General features: G+C 53.3%; 1 protein-coding gene across 9 annotated transcripts in view; it reads left to right on the top strand.

The window, feature by feature from the left end:
• Positions 1–1,183: 1,183 nt before the first annotated feature.
• Positions 1,184–10,291, top strand: part of CAMK2B (calcium/calmodulin dependent protein kinase II beta) — a 108,687-nt gene continuing 99,579 nt past the window's right edge. For 7 of the 9 annotated variants that reach the window (XM_023226338.2, XM_023226342.3, XM_023226344.2 and 4 more), the window contains exon 1: positions 1,221–1,452. In XM_023226338.2, the coding sequence (XP_023082106.1) occupies positions 1,388–1,452 (65 nt within the window). In that variant the 5' untranslated portion in view covers positions 1,221–1,387. Of the gene's footprint in view, positions 1,453–10,291 lie in introns of all 9 variants that reach the window. The other 2 variants (XM_023226339.1, XM_023226341.2) reach the window with 2 other exon arrangements.

Genomic DNA, 10,291 nt, shown 5'->3' with positions numbered 1-10,291 from the left:
TCAGGGCAGCAGCATGACCCAAATCCAGAGCTGGCTGCTGGAAACCCCCTCCTCAGAGCCTGCCCAGGATAGACCCTGTCAGAGGAGAGTGTGGGGATGCTGGAGCCCAGTGGTCTAAAGTCCTGGTTCTGGACAGCAGCCCTGGTGCCAGGCCTCAGGGAAGGTTGTTTTGTGGGAAACCGGGTCGGCCCTGCCTCCTGCCTGCTTCCCTGCACTCTCCTCCTCCTTGGCCTCCAGGGCTGCTTTCAAGAGGGTGTTGGGGTGTGCGGGCTCTCTTCCTCTAGGCAAAAGCAGGGAGCAGACAGGTGGACCGTGCTGGAAAAGGGGAGAATGTGTACCCTTACCTGAGCAGGGTGGCTATGAGCTCTCAGGCCCCCCAGATTGCTGATGGAGCAGCCTCTGTTTCCCTGGCTCAGGGTCCCTTGGCCTGGACTCCGAATGTCGCCTCCTGGAACCTCCATTCCAGACACCCCAGCAACCGGTCTCTGGAGAAGTGAGGGGAAAGGGAGGGGCTGGGACCAAGGGGAGGGAGCGGGCCCCACCCCTTCACTTTCTCATGCTAGTGTCCCAGTGTGTATGTCCGGCCTTCTGGGCGGCTCCTCCTGGCCAGGCAGCCTTTGTGACATGTGTGGCTGATGGAGGCTGGGCAGGAGGGATCTGGCAGCATCTCTTCCTGAGGGTGTGAGGAATGAGTCCTGTGGAGGGCAGCACATGAGCCCTCGGCCTCCATGTGGGCCCCAGTCCCCTCCTGCTGTCACGCTACGTGGGCCTTCGAGGGAGAGAGGAGGCTGCGTTCTTTATGTGCACTCTTCTGTGTTATGTGAGAGCGAGGGGTCGCCAGCAGCAAGTGGCCTGCGTGCCCGAGGTGCGGGCGTGGTGCGGATACAGAATGAAGGCGTCAGTACAGGGCGCGGGTGTGTGTGCGGGGTGCGGGGGCGGGCGGAGGCGGGCGCGCTTGTGTGTGCAGGTGCAGGTGCAGGTGCGTTGCGTTGCGGGTGCGGGCCACGGGTGTGTGTGCAGGGCGCGTGTGCAGATGCAGGGCGCGGGTGCCGTGCGGGTGCGGGTGCAGGAGCAGCGTGTGCAGGGCGCGGGGAAGGCGCGTGCAGGGGGCGGCGGGCGGGCGGGGCGGGCGCGGCGGCGGCGGCGGTGACAGCGGCGCCCGCGCCTCCCCGCGCGTAGGTGTGCGGCGCGCTCCTGGCGAGGACGGAGCGAGCAGATCTCGCGTGCGCTCGCCGCCAGGCGCAGCCCAGCCCGGCCCCCGCCTGGCGCCGCGAGCCGAGGTGTCTCCCGCGCCCGCGCCCGTGTCGCCGCCGTGCCCGCGAGCGGGAGCCGGAGTCGCCGCCGCCCGAGCGCAGCCGAGCGCACGCCGAGCCCGTCCGCCGCCGCCATGGCCACCACGGTGACCTGCACCCGCTTCACCGACGAGTACCAGCTCTACGAGGATATTGGCAAGTAAGAGCCGCGGCACGCGCGGGCTGGGCCAGGGACCCCAGAGGGCCGGGACCTCCGGGACCCTCAGCGCCACCGGCTCCGGGCGCACTGCGGCCCCGCGCGCTGCCGGCCTCTCTGGGCTCCGGGCCCAAGCGCACGGCCCCGCGTGGCCCCGACCCCCCGAGCCCCAGGCCCCGGGCCCGGTCGCCAGACCTCAGCGCACGCGGCCCTCTCCAGCTCTGCCCAGCGTGGCTGCCGGGCCGGGGCTCTGGGCTCGCGACTTGGCGCGGCGGGGGCGGCAGCAGGTGTCCCCGGAGCTCCCGGCAGACGTGACGCATTTGGCGGCGGGGAGGTCAGAGAGGAGGGGCGCGCGGGGGCGGCCGCCGGGCCTGGAGCGCCAGGAGGGGTCGGCTGCGGCCCCAGAGGGTCGTCCCCGACGCGGGCACGCTGTCCCCACCCCCACCCGAGCGGCAGGCGACGGGGGTGGCGGGACCTGCTTGCGCCTGCTCCTGCGCGTGGCCCCATCCGCGCGGGGGGTGCCGGCGTGGGAGAGCCTCTGCTGTAGGTCTCCTGGGGAATCTGGGTTCTGGAGGATTTTCCCCCAGATTCTTCTGGAAACAGGAATTTGGAGGTGTGGGGAGGACGAGGTCAGGGAGCCTGAATCAGGTCATGGGGATGGGGGGAGAGATTAAGATCCTGACTGGGTTGCAAATTTCAGGGTTATCGAGGTGGGTGGGGGCTGGATTTTGGACCATTGGCGGGGGCACTCTAAAGGGGAAGGGGCTTTGAAGGTTTGTTTGAAGTGGGACCTCACGGGGAACAGGTGCCGTGGCTCCCGTTCTCTGCTCAGTAGTATGAGCAGTGCGGGGCGAAGGTCTGGTTTGGGGTCCCCCAGACCCGGCTTTGCCCCTGGGGTCAGAGTCAGAGATGGGGAACGCCTCAGGGGCCTCCTATCTGGCCTGGGGTCTCCCGTCTGAGAATCAAGGTGGCTGCACCTGGCATCCCCAGGGCTAGCTTCAGAACTCCCGAATCTCCAGCCTGACTGGGCCAGAGCCCCATCCTCCTCCGTCCTCCCCCATCCTCCTCCGTCCCTTCAGTGCAGGCGGTGGGGGCGCTGGCGGTGCTGGCGAGATTTCCTCTTACACATCCAGCACTGATCCTTTTTTTCCTTTACTAAATAAGTGTCTGGTGAAACCTTGTGGTGGGTGAGGGACGCTGATCATTGATAATTGTGGAGTGTGGAGCTGGAGGAGTGTGGGGGTGTGTTCATCCCCACTTCTCCCTGCACGTGTGGAGAGGATTTGGGTAGGGGGTGGGGATGTGGAGCTCAGCCCTGTGCAAGAAGCCCATGCTGGATGGGTGGGGTGAGGGGCCAGGCCGGCTGGGGGACCCTTCCTTGGATGGGTCTGGAGAGCACCCCAGAGTGAGACCTCGAGGGAGGGGGCAGGCCCAGCCCCCTTCATGGGGATCCCTGAGGGGTGGCTGGCTCCCCCGTCTTCACCCCTCAGATGCACAGGTCTACCCCCGCCTGTCCTCTTGGCCTCCAGAGGTGTCCTGGCCGCTGGAAGGGCAGGTGGGTGGCAGTTAATGTGCCTGGTTCTCCGAGGAAGAGAGCAGCAGTGGGAAGTCAGTCTTTCCTCAGGGGCCTTCTTGTCGTCTTCTCTGCTTGTGCCCAGAAGCACAGAGGCCCTCACAGCAGGTGTCCCTGGTCTTCCCCAAAGAAGCCACTTTTAAGACCTTCCCATGTACCCCAGTGTCCTCAGCCTGCGGCTCACTCTGGCTGTTCTTTTCCCCTTTGCTGCGAGCCTCCCTGCATCCAGCGGCAGTGTCAGGGTGGCCAGCTCCCCACTGAGCCTCCAATTCCAGCGTAGCTGGATGTCCTGGCCAGTGCCACCCACACTGGGGAGTGAAGGTCTTTGGGGCTGCCTGGGGGAGGTTGAGAGAGGTGGCTCCAGAGGTGGAGACCAGGTGGGGCTAAGACTGTGGGCTTCTCTCTGAAGCCGGAGAATGAGCCGCTGCTGGAAGGGAGTGTGGCCTCCTGAGCGAAAGCACTGGGAGCCATGCAGTGCGAAGTGAGGAGTGGAGCCTGGCATCGAGGGGAACCCCGTGACCTGGGACAAGAGGAGATGCCCAAGCCAGGAGCTGGCAGCTCAGTGCAGTGCACCTTTGTGGAGCCCTGCTAGGCGCCGGGTCCCTGGGGACGCCAAAGGCCTACCACGGCCCTGCTGTGGCGGCTCTGGGGCAGGGAAGGGACCGATTCCTAGGGGGTGCAGCCGTGCCATAGAGGTGGGTCAGAGAGCGGGGAGGGCAGAGCAGGGCACCCAAGGGGGATGTCTGAGCCCAGGGCTCAGTTGTGGGCACTCAGCCCTTTTGCAGCGCTGGGGTCCCTTGGTTGATATGTTGGCTGGTTGTTGACAGTGCCTGCCCGGGGCACAGTTGGTGTTGCTTCCTGGCCTCAGGTGGACATGTCCAAGTTTATTTAAAGCTGCAGCCACTGGCACCCAGTCAGGTCTCACTGAGTTCCCTGCCCAAAGGAAGGACTTGGCCTCAGGCCCACAGCTGCTCATGTGTGACGAGGCCACTGGCCTTCCCCCTCCCTTGCCCCATCCTTTTCTGCTGTCTCTGCTCCCAAATCTTCCCCAGAGGCCTGGGCAGCAGGGTCAGCCAGCCAAGAGGAGCCGCTTTCTGGCCCTGCCCTGCCCAGTTCTATAGGGAGTGTGTGCCCTTCCCTGCTCAGCCTGACACTTCTTACGGACACTAGCGTGGTGGCCCATGTGGGAGCAGTTACAGAGCAAGGCAGGGAAGCCCTCAGCCCGGCATGGCCCAGCCAACAGTGCAGTTTTAATTTTTTTATATTGGATAAACTTTAAAAATCCAGAAAAATCCCAGGAATAATAAAATGAACACAGTATCTCTCAGAATTGAAAATGGTTAATCTTTTGTCATTTTGGCTTTAAGTCCTTTTTTTAAAAAAAGTATAAGAAATATTACAAAGAAATATTAAGTAACCCATTTTCTTCCAACTACTGCTTTCGTATTTTTCCTCCCAGGCTCTCTTGGGTACATTTACATATGGATATAAGTATCCATAACTAATATAGAGGATTCTTTTGTGTGGGTGTTTTTCTTAACTTTACGTAAAAAAACCTGGAACTTGTACTTTTCACTCAGCAGTCTTGTTGACACCTGTGCTTGTCGATGTGTTTAATTGCGGGCTGCTGCGTGGCGACCTGTAGTGTGAACTCTGTCCTGCCTGCCCCTCTCCCAACGGAAATCTAGGTTGTCTCCTGTGTTCCACTGTCACCCAGCACACTGTGGCCAGCACCGTCACGGCCAGGGCCCTGAGTGTGTCTGGGGTGCAGGTGTGAAAGTTTCTTTAGGGTGTGTCCCTGGCAGTGGGGCTGCGGAGGAGGGTCCGCTTGTCTGTCTCTGTAGGTGCCGCCACTCTCCCTGCTGTGTCCACTCCCACAGCAGTGTGGGGGCCGCCCCTTCCACTGGGTGCTGCCATTCCTAGGGTTGGTAGGTTGTCAGTGTTGACAGGTTGTGAGTGTCAACCGTTTGTTGGGTAGGAAGAGGTCTCACATTTTGTATTCATCCTCATGAATCTTCCAGTTTTGGGGAGTTGTCTCTTTTCAAACATGGAGATCTCCCTAGAAGAAAGCATCTCCCACGAGGTTTTGGATATCATTTCAGGGGTTCATGGGCCCCTCCTTTTCTGGGGAGATGGCAGCTAGGGCTTGTGGGCCATGTTGTAACAACACCTAATGTGTACATTACTTTAAATGTTTGATTTTATTTGATTCGAATTGTCCAGAAAGGCCCTTCTCCCCAGCCCCATTTTACAGACAAAGAACTGAAGTTCAGGAAAGGTTGGCAACTTGCCCAAGCCCAGGAAGCGAGAAGGGCCCCTGAACTCCAGTCCAGGGCATCTCCTACCCCTTCCATCTCTCCCACTAAACCTCAGATAGGCCCCAAACTGACCTTGATATGTCCTTGACTCCATCCAGTGGTACCCCAGTCGCCAGAGAGCAGGCTGTATCCTGGGGCGTGTGTGGCCTGACCGCTGGCGGGGGCATCACTGTCAGCTGGTGGATGCCTTCTGCCGAGACGCACACTGTGAACCAGCGAATGGCCCGCTAGGTAGTTAATAGATAAACTTAGGAAATTCAGAGCAAATCAATTTTTGAGTCTCCAAGCTCTGAGCCGGTTGCCAGGGAAGAGAGGAATGGAGGAGGAGGGATCATTGTATTTGCTTTCTCCTTCCCCAGAGCACAGCAGGCACTCCCTGCCTCAGGGGCCTTGGCCAGGCTGCCTCTCTTCCCCTGACCCCTCATAGCTTACTCCCTTGGGCTGCTCAGCAGGCTGTCCCAGACGCCCCCACCTCTCCCCTTTTGCCTCCCCACTCCTCCCTGCTCCTCCCCCCCAACTTGTCTTTTCCCTGGCACTTTGCCCCATCTGATGTGCTGGACAGCTTACCCACGGAGAGGCAGAGGTCCGGTCCTCTGCCCATGGCTGTGTCCCCAGTGCCTGGCCCGAGGTGGGGAAGGGGTGAGTTGGGTGGGCCTCTGCCTTCCGGCCTGGCTCCCAGGAGGCCAGCAAGAGTCCTCCTGGTCTTGATTCCTTAATGTAGGGTAGTTTAAAAAGAAGTCGCACATGCTGAGATTGCTGGCAAGATGTGCATTAAGGTGATGCTAGTTTAGTTACTATTTAATGGTATTTTTATACCATAACCTACTTTGCTGAGAGCTAAGAATATATCTGCATGCTTGCTACCAGGACTCTTTTCTTTTCTGGTAACAGTTGCTAGCGCTTAAATGGTGCTTATTATATTAACGTGCTAGATCTGTGAAGTAGGTACTGTAATCATCCCAAGTTTACAGGAGAGGTAGCTGAGGCACAGAGAAGCCCCATTCCCCAGAAAAGGTCACACAGGGTCAGGATTTGAATCCACATTCTGCTCCTCTCGGAAGCTCATTACCCTACTCTACTCTGTGCTTTAAAAATGCTGTAACTCCACTGGCTGACTCATGGCCAGCTTATGGTCTACTCTGACCTGAGGCTTTTGGGTACCTGTCCTTGGCTGGTTGCTCACTATGATGTATTTGTGCTTTTCCAAACCAAGGGCACTACCTCTAGGTTCCCCTTTGTGAAAACGTTATTTCCTTTCATCGTCAAAGACAACCAACACTCTGACTCCATATGACACCAGCAAGACTGGAAATTTTTATTTTGTTAATTAAATTACCAGGGCAATATGATCTTGTAAAACACACACACACACACACACCCCCCAAGTAATACAGAAGTACGTGCAGTAAAATGTGACTTGTTTACACTCAAGTTCCCTCACTCTCCAGAGGTACCTGACCTCTTAATTTTAATGTCAGTATGAGGATATGTGTGTGTGTGTACATATATACACATCTACATATATAGCAGATATATATGATTTCAAAACACAGATGGAATCACCATATATGTAATTCTGCAATCTGTTTGCCCAACACTTTCATGACGACCCCCTGTGTCAGTAAGTCTTTTCTTAAAGCTAAGTGCCTTGCAATTCTTAGCAGAGAAATGTCTGCATACGCTTTGGCCACATTTTTTAAACCAAAAATTGGGACCCATCCTCTAGCAAGTGTGATGGGGTATAATAGGATGCTATATTTGAAATCAGGGCCTGAAAGGTTATTAGGAGGGTCCAACTGTTGTGAAGGAAAGCTGTGTTCTCAGCACGACCAGCTGCAGGGGCCAGGCCCGTGGAGGTGGGTGCAAGTGGACTCCTGCCAAGGTCAAAGGCCACAGGACTAAGGATGTCTCAGGTCTCACTTGAAAAAACTGAAGGACTTATTCCCATCTTTCCATCCCCCCTTTCTAGGAATCCCCAAGAGCAAGAGGGGAGAGATATGCAATGTTTAGGTTTTGTGTCTTCTACTTAAAAATTCTAACAGGGATGTTTCCCTCATTTTTGCTCCATTGGCCTTTAAAGTGTCTATATTGAGCCACCCTAGAATTTAACAGTAATTTACTAGAAGAGACCAGGTAGAGATAAGTGTGCAATGTCTGTCCCTGGGAAGACCACTCCCACTTCCCTGTGTTCCGTGATGCCACCTCCCTGGTCCAGGCAAGCGATGTGGCCTTTCTGGAGATTTTAAATATATTTTCAAAAAATTTAATTCTCTCTTCCCCCGCACAAATGGAATCTGATTTGATTATTTTTAAAGCATCTTTTACAGCTGCAAGTCACTTTGCTAGTGTAGAAACATAAAAATGCATTATGTATCAACTTGGTTTTTAAAAAATTATCATATTGGCATATTACACAGAAATGTATATTTTATTCATAGAAAAATTTGAATTTATTTAAAATGAAAACATCCTTTTATGTTTGAGAGAGGTGGTGTTGCTAGCTGCCAAACTTTTGGGTGGCTTTTGTCGCCTGGGTTAGAGGGTCACTTGTTGAGGGCTCAGTTCCTGGTGGACATAGTTCTTTTTGTATTGACATAATTATCCAAAAATAACTAAAGTTATGATTCTTTGTTAAGCCAGATAGAAGCTAGAAGCTTTTGTTGAATTTCTAGAACAGATTGGTAAAAACCAGGCAAAGATTTAAGAAGATTTTATGGGAGGAAGCATAATGGCACACTTGTACAGGGGCGGAATTTGGGACCCATAGTCCTTGTTTCCCTACTTTGTGAGCAGCCAGAGAAGCCTGGAGGGCAGGAGCTGCTGTCGCCCTAACAATGAAGTACAGCAGGTGTTATGCCTTCTGCTGTAATGCCCTCTGGGTGTCAAGCACATCCCAGTGAGTGCCGTTTCCAGCAAGGAGCTGAGGAGCCCTGCTTCTGTCACCCAACACACCCTGAATTCAAGTGCTGAGAACAGTGCCTGGCACACAGTAGGTGCTCCACAGTGGCTCAGCAATGGTCTAGGTCACTCAGGCCTTGCACCTGGGACTGCTTCCCAGAGCAGTGGCGCACCACCCTATCAAAGATGAGGGCCTTACAAGAGGTATTAGGTGGCTCTGCAAGTAGGTCTTGGGGGTGTATTCTGATGTCCAGTCTGGGTAGACAGTCTTGGCACCTGGTGAAATGCAGTAGCAGGGCTGTCAGCACTTATATGTCTGCCATGAGCTTGACTCCAAGAGGCTTGCAACCTTTAGCTCATTTCTTAATGAAGTTGTTCACATGACTTCTTGTTTGTTGAGGTGCTGTCTGATTCTCAGCATCTGTGGATTTGATCCAGGCCATTCATTAGGGGCTTTCTGGGCAAAGAGTATGAGTCTGGTTAGGAGCAGGCCCTCCCGAAGAAGATGACCAGGGGATGGTTCTCGGCCCCCACCACACATGGGAAGCCCCTGAGGAGTGTTCAGGCCCCATCACATTTAACCAGACACTAGGGAAATGGGGTGTCAGCATTTTGAAAAGCTCCCAGGTGGTTCCAATGGGCATTACATACCTAGACTCTGCAGAGGAGTCTGCACCTGAGGCCAGACACTTGCCTAAGCCCACACTCCTTCGTACAACCCTTGGTTCTTTCAGAGCCCACCTAAGCATGGATTTGAAGTTTACCTTCATTTTTTCTACGTTCACAATGACGTTACTACCCCAGCACCCACCCTACCCAAGTTGTCGAGAGCACCATGGTCCAGAAGAGATAAAATGTGATACAAAGGTGAGCCATGTGTGTGATTTAAAATTTTCTAGTACTTAAAGAAAAAAGAAACAGGTGAAAGGAACTTTAATAATATATTTATTTAACCTTATATCCAAAATATCATTTCAGAGCCCTGGTGCAGTGGCTCGCGCCTGTAATCCCAGCACTTTGGGAGGCCAAGGTGGGTGGATCACTTGAGCTTAGGAGTTAGAGACCATGGGCAACATGGCAAAACCCCATTTGTACAAAAAAAAAAAAAAAAATTATTTCAACCTGTAATCAAAACAAAAATTATTAAGCTATTTTGCATTCCTTTTTGTATTATGTCTTGAAACCTGGTGTGTATTTTACCCTTATGGCACATCTCAGTTTGGACCAGGTTCTTATGTCTACATGGTGATAGTGACCACAATATTGGACAACACAGGGCCAGAGCTTCAAAATCACTGTTTTTTGTTTGTTTGTTTTTCATTTTTCCTGGTTTCTTTTAAGGATAATAGTTACATTCATAGTTGTCTTTGTCTGTTCCTGATTTCTTTTGCTGTCTTGAAGACTTATTTATTCAGCAAGTCTGGTTGCCTGTACTTACCATGTGCCATGGGTGCTTGGAAAACAGTAGTGAACAAAGAAGTCAAGGATGCCTGCCCTTGGGGAGCTTATATACTGCTGGATAGAGGCAGGCAATAAACATAAATACTAAACAAATTATATGATAGGGTAGAAGGTGATTAATACCTCTGGGAATAATTAAGAAGACTCAGGAGTGCCAGTTGGGAGGAAGGTTACCATTATAAAAAGGATGGTAAAGCCAAGAAAAAAGAAGATTCCAATTGCTAAAATCAGGAATGACATAGGGGACCTTACTGCCAACCTTACAGAAAAAAATTATAAGGAAATAACTGTGAATAATTATGTGCCCTCAAGTTAGATAACCTGGATGAAATGGACAAACACTTAGAAAGACACAAACTACTGAAACTGACTCAAGAAGAAATAGAAAATCTGAATAGACCTATAACAAGTAGAGATTGACTTAGTAATTTAAAATTTTCCCACAAAGGAAAGCTCAGGCTCAGATAACTTCACTAGTAAATCCTACCAAACATTTAAAGAAGAATTAATACCAGTCTTTTACAAGCACTCCCAAAAAGTAGAAGAGGAGGAAATTCTTTCCAATTCATTATGTGAAGCCGGCAGATACCCT

This window comes from Piliocolobus tephrosceles, chromosome 8 (assembly GCF_002776525.5).
Source record: "Piliocolobus tephrosceles isolate RC106 chromosome 8, ASM277652v3, whole genome shotgun sequence".
Lineage (NCBI taxonomy): Eukaryota > Metazoa > Chordata > Mammalia > Primates > Cercopithecidae > Piliocolobus > Piliocolobus tephrosceles.
This window is presented reverse-complemented; position numbering and strand designations above follow the sequence as displayed.